Here is a 15,868-nt window from a genome sequence, read left to right on the forward strand (position 1 = left end):
GCTTAAGACGGGGGGGAGGCTGGAAGGGAGGTTTCTTTCGACGGGGTGAGTCGGGACAGAGAGCGAGGGGTGAGGTGGGGTAGCGGGAGGGTAAATAAACACAGGATGGCGGATGAACCACCTGTCCTGAGGTGAGGTGAGCACACACACAGTAACACAAGAAGACATACGAGCCTCACGTGCTCCTCAGCCTAGGCCCCGGGACAGTCATTGGATTCAGGAGCGCAGGACTTTGAAGACACCGTGAGACATTTTTGGCGTTTTTGGCACTTGGACTCATCTGAGGACTTAACTTATGAGAGAGACCAGCCACTGAACCCCCCTCCTGTGAGAACCTGCGGACATAAGAGATTAGATTTCTTTTCTTTCTGCGGGATCCCCAACTCAGCTGAAGAGCTGGCAATCAGGTGGATCACCTGTGCGATGAGGATCCCGTGTGCGAGCCTGGCCTGAGACGACCCACCCCAGAGGCTCCATCGGCCTGTCCCCACCTCTTCCCCCAACTGGATGTCTTGATGTATTGCTGTGGGCTGGGACACTGGCGGAGAGTGCAGTCCACCTATGTAAGTGACCATCGCAGCATCACTTGCAGCATCCATCCCCATGTTGTTGATCCCATAGCAACAGTGGAGTTGTCTTGAGACACGTGCCCTGGCACATTTTTGCATGCTTTGTGTGTGCAGTCACTTTTACGAATAATGCTGATGATGCATTTACATTCATAGCTCCTAGCAGCTGTGAGTGTGACTCTTCCAACCTGTTATTCTCTGCTGAGGGGTTTACACTCAGTGACGGTCTATGTGAGTTTTCAGCCGGGCTGCAGTTTATCAGGACAGACAGTGGCGTTGTCAAAGAGCTCGCAGTATTGATCCTACTACAGGACACTGTGAAAACATCACCTAAACGCCAATAACCTCCAATCCGATGGTTTCACCACCTGGTTTGTTTTCCACCGTGTGACAACAGTTAGATTTCACCACCAAGTGAGTGAACAGTTTATGCAAAATGTTTATTTTTGCACGCCAGCGATGAGGTGGTTTTAAATACACGACAGCTGCTTAGAAGAGCTGTTCTCCTCACATCATCTGTCCTGTCTGAGCTGTCTGAAGGAGGAGATGAGCGGGGGAGGACAGACAGGTGCAGTTATCTCATTACAGGCCAGGTTTTACTGTCCTCTCAATGACAGAGAGGAGCAGGGAGGACAGTCTCACGCCTCTCCTCCACCTGTTCCTCTCTATTTCTTCTTGTCTTTCCTCTTACTCTTTGCTGCTTCATCCCTACAGTCATTGTTGCTTTCTCTCTTCATGTGTCTGCCCCAACCTCTGTTAAGTCCTGTTGCAGCTGAGGCTGTGGAGTCTCAGAGCTGTGCATTGTGTGATGGCGCTGACTGCAGAGGACCCTATCGTAACCACATTCCTACATGAAATAGGCTTACTGTCAGCCCTCAACACTCAATAGGCTGTCAGCGCGGAGCCACGCAGATTACCACAATCTGTGCTGCTGCATGCAATGTGTGCCCACCTCAGCAACAAGCCAGGAAAGAAACTTACAGGATCGAAAAGCCACACACGGCTAAAAGCAGCATCAAGAAGTGGGACCTGGCGCCCACATTCAGCGTGGTGTCATTGATTGTGTGTGCTTGCAACAGCTTAGTGAAATTAAAAATCCTGAGCTGAGAAAATGCATGTAAATAGACGGAAAATCTGCAACATGTGTTGCTTTGATGCACTCAGGCTTGAAAAGCTTATGATACATGGTTTAACGCCTTTCTGCCTCGTGGTGCAAGTACATTACTCATCCTTTATTTTCACTCCATTTGCTACAGCACATTATGTGTTGCGTTGCCGACGACACAGTCGTGAAGGAGATTTAAAAGAGATGGATTGATTAATTGACTTTACTGTCCCCCAAAATGGAAATTTGTCTTTGGCTTCTCCCTAGTACAGCAAACGTACATACACTACACATAGCACAACACACCTTTAGACTAGAATTGCCACCTTGTGGCTGTTTGCCTCCACCAACCAAGCTGCCGTTTACTTCCATGTCTGTCCAGACTTTAATATATAGGGAAAAGTTTGAGGGAATTAATAAATGGTATTGAGTGCATTTTTGGGCAAAGTGGAATTATCACTATACTGACAAAATTTCCAGTGAGAAACATGTTGTCTTGACTTCGAGACTATTTTTCCAGAGGAGCACAGAGGACTGATATAGAGCTTCATCACATGATGCAACAGCAATCACCTGAAGCTCAATATCAACAACCCCAATGAGCTTGTGATGGACAACAATGCTTCAAATATGGATGTTGCTGCAAAGAAGCAACAAATGGTAAAAGGTGGATGCTTCGCACACATCTTCAAGCCGGCAGCACAGAAGATCTATACAATCACCACAGTTTCAAGGTGGACACTCAAGATTAGTGTCAGCAATTCAGCATCTGACCAAATGTGAAACATGGTCACAATCTCCCCTTCTGCTCCTAAGTGATGGCATTGAACAACGGCCGGAAAAGTGTTTTAGCAGAATATTAGGATGTCAAAGTGAAGCTGATCTTTGACCTTTCGCTTCGAAAATGTCATCACTTCATCATTTTATCCCGTGAGACCTTTGTGTGAAATTCTGTCACAATCCGTGTATGAATTCTTCAGTTATGGCCAAAAATCCCTCTTCCCACAGCTGTCGCCACTGTGGATGCATAAAACAAGAAAAAAACCCAAAACATAAAAAATATACAACATACAATGGTGCAAATGGGCGTGTAGAAGCAAATAGGTTATATAAATGATACCTGAGAGCAATCTAATAAGATAACAAATGTTTCCCAATGCAGTCATTCTGTATTAGGTAACATAAGACTTCTTGAATATGTTCTGGCTGGCCCTCGAGACCCTGTATCGATGGTCAGACGGGTGCAGCTCAAACTCTGAATGTAGTGGGTTTATGTGGTGGGTGTGAGGTATCTGCAATTATCAACAGTACTGTCAGATATATGACAAAGTTGCTTCTATTACTTGCAAGTCACCTTCCCTGTTCGCTAGCTCGTAGCTTGCTTTTGCTCTTTACCAAGTCGTTACACTAAATGATAAAATGCCTTCAATCATTTTTAAAATTTTTGATTTAAAGCAAAAAGACTGGGAGACACCGGTTTGGGATACAGTTCTGATTTGGCACGTGATACAATTCAACAGATTTCATTGATGTGAATTTTGTCCCAAACCATCTTTTCCAGCACAGCTCTAACCACATATGATTCCAGATCCATATTCTTCAGAACTGTTCCTCCAGGTGTGGCCTTTGCTGGCAGAGAACAGAGCCGGATTACCTTAAGTGCTTGCCTGGCTCTAAGAAGGAGCTTAAGACATCTTACTGTTCTCTGCTTAGTTGCTGCCGTTTTCATAATGCTGAGTGTGAGGACGGCTCGGCCAACAGGTGAAGGGCGGGGCTACGTCATCCACATTATCTGAATCTGCGAAATCCTTTGAAACAAAGCAAGGACGTTTCAGAGGAAAAAACATTCAGTTTCTTATATATTTGCAATTTAAGGATAACATGGGTGTTAAACTTAGATTGTCATTGTTTCTGTTTGGTGTCTCATTTTAATGAAGAGAAGCCAGATGAGACAGTTAATCCTGCAAGAGCTTTTGGCAGAAGATGTTGACAAAGACAAATGTTGCACTTTAAATATGTTGTATTCTTGATGGAAGGAGGGAAATTCACCATTTATTTTTTGGGTGTTTTGCCTTTGATTGATTGTGTTTGTAGTCAAAAGGCAGACAGGAAATGTGAGGAGAGAGAGGGGAAGGGGAACGATGACATGTAACAAGTGCCCCACCTGTTAGTGTCTGTGTTCCTGTTTACAGGCATGCTGTACTTTCTGGCCTGGATTCACCTGCTGAACATTAGCATGAACAGGTTCGTGAAGTTTGTCAACACTCGTGCATCACTTTATGTGACCGTTGGGAGAGGCTTATAAATACAAAACAAGCAGAAAACATCATTGATAGAAGGATTTTACCTGTCTGATTTTCAGTAGTGACAGCGACTTTCTGTTTTTACCTGAAGAAGATTTTAAAGTCTGACCATTGAAATGTTTATTCAGCTATTTTCAGATGTCATACATCTGGAGAGGAGAGGACACGCCTTCTCATAGCATGACCAGAATAGCCTCCTGAGTTTTGATTAATTTACAGGAAACACACTTAGCTCTGCTCAGACTGTTACTTCCAGTGTTTTTTTGGACCTCTCTGGTCGTGGTAGCACATTTCAGCCTCCAGTTTTATATCATGTGCGGGTTGCTTCGTGTTCCCTTGAATTTTTCATGCTGCAGAGGTAGTTGATTCCTTTCCTCCTGTAGCCCTCTTTTGTTGAGGTGAATCTATAAGGACCACAGATCCATACACTGCTGAGGTGGACATTGATTATAACGCTGAATCAAAATCCTGTGGATTTGGTAAACACGCTGCAAGCTCAGTATTGACTTGTTTCCACACTCACGCCGCTATTTCCTACCTCACCGCAGGCGATGGAATTGTAGATCACAGACGAGTATTTGTGTAGAACCAAAAAAGCTCTTAAGGGCTGCTCTGCCTCAGCTATTTATTTATTAATCTATTTATTCTTAGAAATGCAGTGCATTAGAAGTAAAGGGTGGTTACATTAATTGCGTATAAAGTAAAAAAAAAATCTCTGGAAGCTGTAGCAGTTCTTAATCATTTAGATCATTTAAAAGTAAACTACAGTCTGTTGGTTTGAATATATTTTTACACATTTTGGGGAATACACTTACTTTCCTTCCACGAGTAGATTAATATCACTGTCCTTAACACTTGTCTGCACGTTAAAAGTCCAATCTTAGGGGGACCTTTTGGTAGAAATTGAATAAAATATTCATAATTTTGTTTTCATTAGTATATAATGGCCTGAAAATAACAAATTTCGTGTTACCTACCTAAGAATGAGCGCTTCATATCTACAGAGAGTCCTCTTGAGTGTGCCGTGTTGCACTGCCATGTTTCCACAGTAGCCCAGAGTGGACAAACCAAACACTGTCTTTCATTCCTTCTGTGCAGTGTCTCTGCGGCAAAGTCTGGGTTCATCAACAAATAGTTAGGCTACAACACGTAAATCCCTTTAAAAGCAACACCTGTTGATTTCAGATTTCTGCTTGTGTTTGTGGATGTGCAGCCTGCACTTTCTGATCTCTGGGGAGACGAGCCAGCTGCTTGCGTTTATGCTAAACTAAGCTAATCACCTCTTAGCCCCAGAGCTGTGCTGTAAGAACAGATGTGGAACAGAATTGATCTCGTCATCGCACTCTCATAAGGAAAGCGAATTTCACAAAGTGTTGAGCTGCTCCTTTAAAAACACAAGTATTGCATAATTTGCAGTTGCTGGGAGTGCAGTATGTGCAGGGGGTTATCAAGGGGCTCATGAAAACACTGAGTTTGGGATTTGGGATTGGCAGAGAGAGAGACACTCATTTGTAATACCATCAATCTCCTATTCTGTCAATCCGTCTCGTCCTCTCTCTGACCAATCACTGGCTCAGAGCTCAGCAGCGCGATTACAATCAAACACATGCACACGAGATGACATGAACAGAAACAGTACACAGAATTACAAATGTCACTGTCGCTTATCTGTCTCTGTGGGAAATTAAAGGGCAAGTCATGGTGAAATATTCTGCATTTCACAACAACCAATCCAATGTAACATGTCTTTTTTTTAAATCTCATGTTCGGGATCAGTAACCTGCCCTCCAATCTGTGTCGGCCTGGTGTGCCCTCAACGGACTGGCCCTCTCCAGTTGTCTGTCCAGCCTCCTCCACCCCCGCCCAATCCCCCACCATCCTTACATACTCGGTGACCCTCCATCTCTTCAGCTCTGCTGCCCTACCTCTCTCTCCTCCCATCACCATATTCCTCTCTTCCCTCCTTCCCACTACTCTCCCTCCATCCATCTCCTCCCAATCTCTCCTCTCCCAGATGTTAGGAGGGCAGGATTGGCCGTTTGCTGGCCCCAGCCTCCGGCATCACGGAGGAGGGGCATCAGCCAGATGTTTGGTCGCATATTCATACTGTACAAGCTTTATGAATCTGAGGAGGGCAGACAGCCACTGACAAGGAGAAGGAAGAGGAGGATTCAGGTGAAGGACTGAAGGAACTTTCCTGCATGTTCTATTTCTGCTGGGCACTTTTGGAGTTATCCTGTCTTTGTTTCTTCCTCCCACTCCTCCTCCTCCTTCTTGAGTCAGTTTTGGATCATGTTTAGCCGGGTGTGATTGGAGGGTGACGCTCCAGGCAGATGTAAATCGGGTAGGGTTGCTGGCACAGGGGGAAACAGTGGAGGACGTCAAATGAAAAGCCCGTCTCCACCTCCGAGCAGGCTGCTGCTGCTGAAGGTGGGCTGGGATCTGTGTGTGTGCGTCAGGACGCTGAGTGTTTCGGGAGTCGGGCCTGTGGCCTCGCCGCCCTCAAGCCATGTCAAAAGTGCCCAAGAACAAAAATGTCTCCTGGGTGAGTACTGCTGCGGTGGCTGCTTGATGGGGGGAGGATTGGAGAGGGGATGGAGGGGGGAGGGCTGTTAGTGGATTATAAGAGTTCAGTTTGAGTGCTTTTTCATTTCTGTCAGCTTTATCTGCTTGGGAATTTGTTATCTTTAGCTGTAATTTCTTAAAAGGAATGCTTCATATATATTTTTAGGAATTCCAGCATACAGCATACAGCAGTTTGGTGTCATGTTTAGACCAAAGAAGGAGCGTGCTTTATGGTCTTAATTTAGGACTCCAGATAGAGAGCAGAGGAGATAAAACCATTGCCTTTGCTCTTTTGCACATCTGCCTTCATGTGTCCACCAGCTGTGAGGTCGAAGCTATCCTAAAGGCCTCTGTGCTTCTCTGCAGCCTGCTTTACACCGTCCTGCCCAGCCAGCTGAGAAATAACAGAACATTAACAAAAAAGAAAAGGTGATGATTAGGCTCAAATCAATGAGTGCGAAGTGGGAAGGGCTAACATGTGCTGACTTTGCTTGACCGCGGTTTAATGAAAATACGCTTTGGTTGCGAGCAATAATGAGTTCTGGAGTCTTTTTTTAGGTCGGGGCAGATGTGTGGTTTCTAGCTGTGTGGACACAACGGAGGGCAGAGTGGAAGGCCGAGGTCTGGAGCTTTGCCTGAAATTGTGCGTGCCATTCATCTCTGCCCCGGCAGCCCTGCTCTGCACTAGTGGCCCCAGCATGACAGCACACACACACACACACACACACACATTCTGAGTGTAAGAAGCTTAGGGACAGATGTTTGTTTATGTACATGTGTACATGAACACGTGTGCTGTGGATGCACGGGGGAAGTGAGATGACTGACGGCTTCTTTGCAGCGCTGTGTGATGGAGGCTCTGTGAACTATGCAGCAACTGTTTCCATATTAGGTGATTAAGATGTTTATGTCTTTTAAACCACACGCCTGTAACAGAGTCAAATTATTTGACAAGTGAAATTGAAATTATCCAAATGGGCTGAGCTATCTTTCTCCATGATTTGGTTTGTATGTCTTCTCTATTATAATTCACAATTCAGTGTCAACAGTCAAGCCAAGTTAATATTTATTAAAGCCTAACATCACAAAGCATGCCTCAAAGGGCTGAACATACAGTATAATAAAAACAGCACCGAGCAACTGTATGTAATTTATCTCATTTTTGTGCATTTTACAAATTACAAACGCAATATTTGCCACAAAAAACAGTAATGAGCAGCTTTATCAAATTTTATATATATATGAAAAGGTGTAACATAGAGTACCTCTGTATAACCATGCGTACATGCACTGAGTATAAGTTGGACAGCCGTAGTTTAGTATCTAAGGAAGACATGGAAGCTAATGCAAAAGACATGTTTTAGAGTTTACTTTAGAATGAATGGACTGAGTTAACCTCTCAAATATGAGAAAGAAGATGATTCCAAAGACGAGGGACTTTCTAAGAGAAGGCCCAACCGCCCACTGATGTTTTACTTATTTTTGGAATAATCAGGAGACTGACATTTACAGATCGTACAGCCCTAGCAGGTATATGAGGAATGACTCGAGGTTATAAGTAGGATGGTGCAAGCCCCTGCAATATTCTATGAGTTAAAAGTCTCACAGTCAGAAATCAGAGCAGGGGTAATATGATCAGTTTTTCTACTTAAAACCCTCGTATTGTCTTCCCATCTACTATATGATATGCAAACACTTGAAAATGGGTTAAAATTGACCCGAAGACAATAGGAGGGTTGATATTCTAGCAGCAGTATTTTTGTAAGTTGTAGTTTGCTAATGGCTGATTTAGGTAATCCAGACAAATGGATGAACAAGTGTTTCAGCATCAGTCATATGAAGAATGGGATGAGTCTTGGCAACGTTTTGTAAGTAGACATGTGCAGTCTTTGTAATAGTGTTGATTTGTTCTTCAAAGGAGAGATTGGGATCAAATAGGGCAGTGAGATTTCTAATATAAAGGCTTTGTTCCAGGTCAGGATGTTTAATCTCATCTAAACTGTTACCTAATTATCAGGCAAAGACTGTATTTGACCATTTTTTACATCAGTTAACTGACTACTATACAGACTCAAACAACATGTTTGTGACAAGCCATGTAGTTGAATCCTAACCTGATATTTGACACAGAAAACATTTTCAGTCTGATCTCAGTATGATATGAAATACTCTTTATTGATTTGTCCTCCATCTTTAATTGGAGGACAAGCAGTGGCCTTCAGCCGCTGGTCAACGTTCAGCAAATGTAAACTTTCAGCTCTGCCAAGTGCACAGTACACAAAGATTTAAAGAGTTTGAACTTTTAGCATCAGAAATAAATTCTCACATACTTGGAGGATGCATGCTGCTAATGTATAGAGCAGGAAAACAGTCCAGTGGGTGTGGAGCATGTCTTAGCTTCTTCATGTATTCCATGGGTGGCTTTATTTCAGCAGCACAGGAACGATCTGACCACCTTATATAACAACTTCACAGATGTGCTTAGTGGGAGTCAAAGTAAGCAGGGACTCTGCTGGAGCGTTTTGTTGGCACTTGTGGAGAGCTGAGTCCTGCTGGAGGAGATTTGAGGTGTCATGGAGCAGATTTATTAAAGCCCCAAGTCTGGTTCAATCCCAGGTCATGGGCTAAATGTTGGGACCTTCCATTTACAGCGTTTCTTTCTTTCTCTGCCACAGCTGGCCTCATCACAGTGGTCTGACCTCTGACAGTGACACTCCGGCAGTAGAGATATTGATAAGGACGCGTATGTGTGCATCTGCAGCCTGTGTGAGTGTGTACAGCTGTGCGTATCCTCGGTCCAGATGTGTGTCTGACCCAGAGGTCGGTGTCACAGCTTCTTGCTCCACACTGTCACTGCCTGGCCCAGCTGACGCCGGCCCCGCATGATTCGTTTCCATTTTCAGTTACGTAACACTCTCATCTGTGTCCCTCACCTCACAAAGCTCTCCCTGGACATTTTGGTACCTCGCTGTATCGCCCATCTGCCGACGTCCCCCGCCTGGCTGCCTGGGTTACGGGCCACACTGACAAATGGACCATGCAGCGTTGCTTACCTTTAGGCTAAACAGTGGCCCGGAGGGAGAGGAAGTATTAAGATTACTGCAGGGTAGAGATACATGCAAGTAAAGATCATTAAAAGATTCGCTGAAGTTTGGTACAGGCACTCAGGTATTTTTGTACTATTTTGTCCAGGTTTTGAGATACAAGATGACTGTTTTCATTGAAAGAAGAAGTAGTGCGTATGAAAAGTGCTGACAGTCTGTCCCAGCAACACAAACAAATTCCGTTCACCTCCATCATATTAGGTGGAGGCAGCTGCTTTTGCCTTGTGGCCCCTTTACAGGTAACCTGTCAACATGTGACCCCTCATCACAGGTGATGAGCAGCTAAACTAAAGAGAGACTTTTCCTCCTCTGATAGTTTTATTTGATGGGTTTGTAGAGGCCCTCAGTTTTACCTCGGCATCTCCTGGAGGTGTCCCGACCCCCAGGTTGGGAAACAATGATTTAAAGGTCTTTTAAGCCATTTCTGACATTAACACGTCGGCGAAGGCAGCTCCACACAGTATGAGGGTAACCTGAGGATACAAGAGTTCAAACATCAGTAATGTGGGGGCAGTCTCTGCATGCGCCTGATACTTGACAAGTGGTTTGAAGTAGTGAAATTATGACACTGAACTAATAATGGTGAAGGATGATCCCGACTTCGCTCTCGGGGAGGCGAGTTGTAGCTCTGGATGTAGTCGTAGGCCTGCGCTGTAAATCGGCCGCACAAAGGAATTATGTCGTGCGAGCTTTTTAATTTCATCTTTCTATTTTGGAGCCGTGCCATTATAATACTCCCATTTGTGCAGCCAAACCCCGGGAAGTTGTTTGGGTGCGCGCGCACACATGCACGCACACACACACGCGCTCACAGTCACTAATCAGGCATCACGCGCAACGGACGGAGCCAACTCTGGTCAGCAACATAAATGAGGCGTCCGTCACTTTGCGCTATTTAGCGCGGACAGCGCGGACGGGTCGGACACCTTCTCGGTTTGTTCGGTGCTTGAGGTCAGACTGAGCGGTGTGCGGCTCAACAGATGCCGCGCCGAGGAATAAGCCTTTAATACCCCGAGGACTCGGGACAGGGTAACTACACTCAACTCACAATACAGACTTAAGTGAAACCCCTCACGCCACTCATCCGTGTCTCCGGCGGTGTCCTGCGCGTCGCGGTGTCTTGGGAAGTATTTACGCACGAAAACGGCGCTTTTGCTGCCTTTAACTTCGGATTTATCCACCTGTCCTAGAGGTAAACTCAGTCTCATGGCATATCTGTCCACGTCTCATTTACCGGAGCCAGGTGAGCGATAACTTGATCTGGTCCTCACAACCGCGGAATACACCTGGTGGACCGCGTGATCAACCATGCCACCCAAGAAAAAGGTAAAATATGCAATATTATTATGTTTTTCGTGTGTGTGTGCGTGCGTGCGTGCGTTCGCGTGCATGCACGCGCGCGCTGAACAGGGAGGGTGGGAGAATGCACCATCTGTTGCACCGGGCGTTAATCCTTGTGTGAGGCCTTTCCACATCACTGGGCTCAGTAAAACAGTCACAATGCGCAGGGAGAGATGCACATCCACATGCATGTATCATGTCATGTGTCTGGGCTTCAGAGAGAGTTGCATAACCAATGGCCTGTGGATCAGAAGACTGAAGATCAGATGCATGATTAAAGCCCTTTTCTTGCCCTGCTCTTGGACCTGCTGCATGTGAACTTGCTGTGACATTGTATGCAGGCCCCTGAAACTGTGTTCAGCTCTGTGTGAGATTTTTATATCTGAGAAGAACATTTCGCTCATGATTGTGTTAGTGTTTAAACAACCTAGGTCATTCTCATCATTTTTTATTTTACTTTTGAAAATCAAAGTCACATGTGCAGACTTGGTGAGACTTAGAGAAGACCCCTACCCCTTTATGTTACTTACCTTTATGTTCACGTCACAGAGCGAAGCATCCGGCCATCAGTATATGAAAAACCCAGGGGCCTGTTTAACAACACTTACTGCTGTTCTGGAGGTATTTCCAGAGTCCTTAAAGCCTCTTCGAACCATCTGGATAGAAAAATCTTCTGTCTGCTGCACAATAAAAAAAGATTAGCATAAGTTCTTTTTTCATAATCAAACAAAAATGGTAGCCGAACAACATGAACCAAAATCAAAAAGTTTTCTATACTGATGTTAATTTCTTTCTTTCTGTTTTCATACAAAATAATTTGTTCATATTTTTCTTATGTTGCCTTGTTCAGAACAAGCAGGGATTTGTGTCTTTCTGGCTACTTGTAGAGAAAATACAGTCTCAAGTAGAGAAACAATGATATTTTCAGGTCATTGCTTTGTGCAACTTAACTGTTTCGGTTCACTGTCACTGCGCTCACTTCGCCGCAGAAAGCAGCAGCTTTCAGTGAAAAGGCCCTAAAAACCCACTATATGCTACCTGCTCAGCACCAAACAGAAACGTTAGGGACTGGTTGGTGAACACTGAGGAGCATTTAGCATCTAAAGAGCCAGATTCCCTCCAGCACATTCTCACTGCCAGCTTGTCACATACGTACGCTTGGTCAGGACCCCCTGGCATCACTTTTTAAGGCATTGGGTACAACATTAGTGTCACATGGGTTCGAGATGCTGAGAACAATGATAAACATGGTTAATGCTGGGAAATGATGGATCATCGGTTCGGATTAGTCATCAAAACTACTTGGTTAGGTTGAGATCAAAGATGATGGTTTGTCTTAAAATAAGCATGTTAGTAATGTACGTTGCTTACATTAAGAGACGTATGTTAAATTACCTTACTTAATCAACCATCATTTTTGGTTTCACACAGGACCCAAATCCTGGTCTCCTGGGTGAAAGTCCTGTATTTGAACCTATCCAACCACCCCACCTTCCTACAAATGCAGAGTTGTCTATAGAAGTCTACTGGATTACCCTGCATGTTGAGAAATTATGTTAAAGGTGTAGCGGGTGTCTTAAGAAGTGATAGCAAGGGGTCCAGACCAAGCACCCAAATGTGATGAGGTGAGAGTGAGAACGGGTCGTTCCCTCTGGAGTTGGTGGAGACCAAAAACAGAGCTTAAATGAGTGATTATTGGACTTCCGTTCATCAAGTTGACAGAAACACGACTCCATATCTGCTGGATGTGTAAATAAGCAAATGTTTGCTAGCACATTTGCCAAAGCAACTTCAAATGTGGTACTATGTCAGTTTTGGGTTTATAGCTTTTTGTGCTGCCCTGAAGTGGCCAAATTCAGGTTTAAGGACTCTTGTAGTACTTTCAGAACATCAGTACATGTAACACAACCTTGATGGTTTTTCAGAGATCTCTGGGTATTTATTTTTCAGAAAAATCAGATCTTTGGCATGAATGTAATGAAATGCACAAAGTGGAGCTTGAGGAAGTCTAGTCTCCGGCTGGCCTACTGTCTTGGCATTACAGTGTGCTGGTTAGTGCTGGCCCACTGCTTGTTACCTAGAATAGGAAAAGCCTCTTAGTAGCTGTTACAGGGGCATTACATCCAGATACCTGCTCTCCTTCCAGGCAGGAAGTGGAGCAATAAGGCGGCAGAGCTGGAAACTTCCACAAGAATATTCTGTAGACCTGCTTCCTTTGGGATTACGACAGTTTCCAAATTGTTTTCATTTTTCCCTGCTGTAAATCTGTTTTGACTTTAACCTGACAAAAATGTTCTCAATATGTTTCATCTGCAGATGAGTGATATAGATGACAGCGGCAGTGATAGTGGTGGTTCAGTAATTGCCTCAGTGCAGTAAGTGAGAAATTAGAACAGGAACGGTTGGCAATTTTTTCCCCCTATAATCCCCACACATGCACACCCCTCCTTATACCAACAGTAATCATGTTGCATCATAACGCAGCACAATGCAGAAGAGCAGAGAGACTTCCCGTCTGTGTCCTACAGATGAAATGTATCTATGACAGGAGCCGAGCGAGCCACAAATTAAGTTGTATAGATAATATTAATGCAGCTATTGTATCTCTATCTGATGACTGTCGGGGAGCTTGAGCACATGCAGTAGAAGCAGCAGTGTTGGCTGTCTGTGAGGAGTTTGCATTTGTGTGTGTGTCTCTCTCTCTAAATCCTGGATTGACGCATGCTATCTTAATCTCCTTACTCAGAGACAATCATGACCCAGAGAAAGAGAGAGAGCGAGCTAACGAGGAGCTCAAACACACATTGGTTTTCCCCCTGTAATGATTTATTTTTTTCCAATTTAGTCTTTGCTGCTGTGTTTTCTTCGAGGCAAATATTTTTTTTCCTTTTTGATGTTCCTTCAAATGTGCAGATTTTCTGTAGTAGTAGTTAAATGCTGTGAATGGGTAGTCATTAACCCCAAATGATATGAACATTGTATATGATGTTAAAAAATTGATGCTTCTCTTGTGTTATTACTTTTACATTCAGGGTGAGCCCTGATCCTACACGAAAAGAAATGAATCCAAACAGAACTGACTGTTTGCTAAACCCCGAGTAAAATCGTACATTTTCAGGCCGTATGCACGAGGCTGTATAGCAACACTCTGTATATAAAGAGATTGGATGGTGGTTTCTTTTTGTTTACCCACCCCAACACTAAAAGTGTAAGGAGTGCATTAGGCATGTCAACGCCTATATTTTTGAATATAAGTTACCTATGTCGATCTATAAGTTAATTTGCATACACACACACTCCGCTAACTGCTTTACTTAGCCCGGGGATAATGGCTCCCTCAGCCTGGGGCTAAACGCAGTGTGAAAAGCTTTAGAGGTGAAAATTAAGTGGGCTGAACGAATCTCAGTATGGGGGCATTTCCTTCTAAAAGGTAAATGTAAGTTGTGTGATGCTAATCTTCTGTTTAGCATAGCAGCACTGCGCTGTACCACATTCAGAATAAGCACCTGGTGGACATGTCGGAGTACGACTCACAGCCAAGATCACATCGCTGATAGCCAGGGGCAGAAAGTGGGATTCATACAGGTCCGTGGCCATCATCCTGTTGGTGTGCAGAATGAGATCAATACGTTGTGTAGTGCGGCATGCAACAAGAGCTACTGTGACTAAAAGCACTGAAAAAAACTTTTAAGGAGAAGAAGGATGAGCTAAAAATTAAGCTAGCTAGGGCAAACAAGCTAGCTCTGACCACCCACTGTTGTACGGCTCTCACAAGCGAAAGCTACATCACAGCTACCTGTCACTGTCAATGCTAACTGAGAGAAGCAGTCCTCTGTGCCCTTCAGCTCAAAGTTAACTGGTTAGCTACTGGTTATCGACAGCAAAACAAACTAAAGCTGACATCCCTAGAGTGGACTAAACAATGTAAGCTGTACACGTCTGCATGTCCAGCTAGCTGTTTGCAAGGCCAGCGGCATTTCTTACTACATTATGTGTTGAATTAAATATATGTGATTTCATCATATTTAACAATAGGATTAAGTAACCCTACACTGCAGTGCAGGAGCAGCTTTAGCCTCCGTCTTTTAGCCTGATACCATGTGTCTTTGAATAGAGTCCATACTGAACATTAAAGTCAGCCAGACGTGGCGCTTTCAACCCGCAAGCTGACGTTAGCTTTATGGGCTAGTTAGCTCCGGCTGATGAAATCTGCTGCAGTAGTTGTCATTTCAGCCAACAGTATCCACAGTCATCGGCTATAAATGAAAAATTTGCTTTTAAATAATAAAGTAAGTGGTAATTTAGTGGTAAATTTGGCGCAGCTATCATGGTGAACTGCACATGTACGTATATGAAAGAATGGAAAACAGGTGTAGCAACAGTAGCTAAGGAGGTGGGCTTTATTGAGGTAATTTCCACTATAAAGTTTTACTTTAATTTGTAACCACAAATTGGCACCTTAAGTAATCAAACCCATATTAACGTACTGTATAGACACAAATTACATTTAGTGCTCTGTACAGATTCACTGCCCCTCTTGATCTGTAATTGGATATCTAAAGAGCCGTAATGCAGCCTTTAACTCCACAGACGGAGACTTATGCCAAAGTAAAGGTGGCGGTGCCAGCCGAGCCATATCTGCTCCATGGTAGCATCAGGCAGAGGGCATGGAGCCAGTCTCCTTCAGACAGATGATGCAAAGCAGCTGATTAGACAGGGCTTGGAGAAAACTGGATAGGAACAGACACAGCATGCAAACGACTGGGCTGTTAATGAAGACGAGACAGAGCAGCAATGAAATCATCGCAGTAAGCTGAATAACACATCAAAGTAAATGAATGGCAGCTAAATTGCAAGAGGACTGGTGTTATCAGATTAAAT

At 44.1% G+C, this 15,868-nt stretch overlaps 1 protein-coding gene across 1 annotated transcript in view; it reads left to right on the forward strand.

The window, feature by feature from the left end:
- The first annotated feature begins 515 nt into the window (after nt 1-515).
- cacnb2b (calcium channel, voltage-dependent, beta 2b) overlaps nt 516-15,868 on the forward strand; it is a 37,181-nt gene continuing 21,828 nt past the window's right edge. The window contains exon 1 of the mRNA XM_041948813.1: nt 516-563. Coding sequence (XP_041804747.1) covers nt 516-563 — 48 coding nt within the window. The remainder of the gene's footprint in view (nt 564-15,868) is intronic.

This window comes from Chelmon rostratus, chromosome 12 (genome assembly GCF_017976325.1).
Source record: "Chelmon rostratus isolate fCheRos1 chromosome 12, fCheRos1.pri, whole genome shotgun sequence".
In the NCBI taxonomy this organism is placed as follows: domain Eukaryota; kingdom Metazoa; phylum Chordata; class Actinopteri; order Chaetodontiformes; family Chaetodontidae; genus Chelmon; species Chelmon rostratus.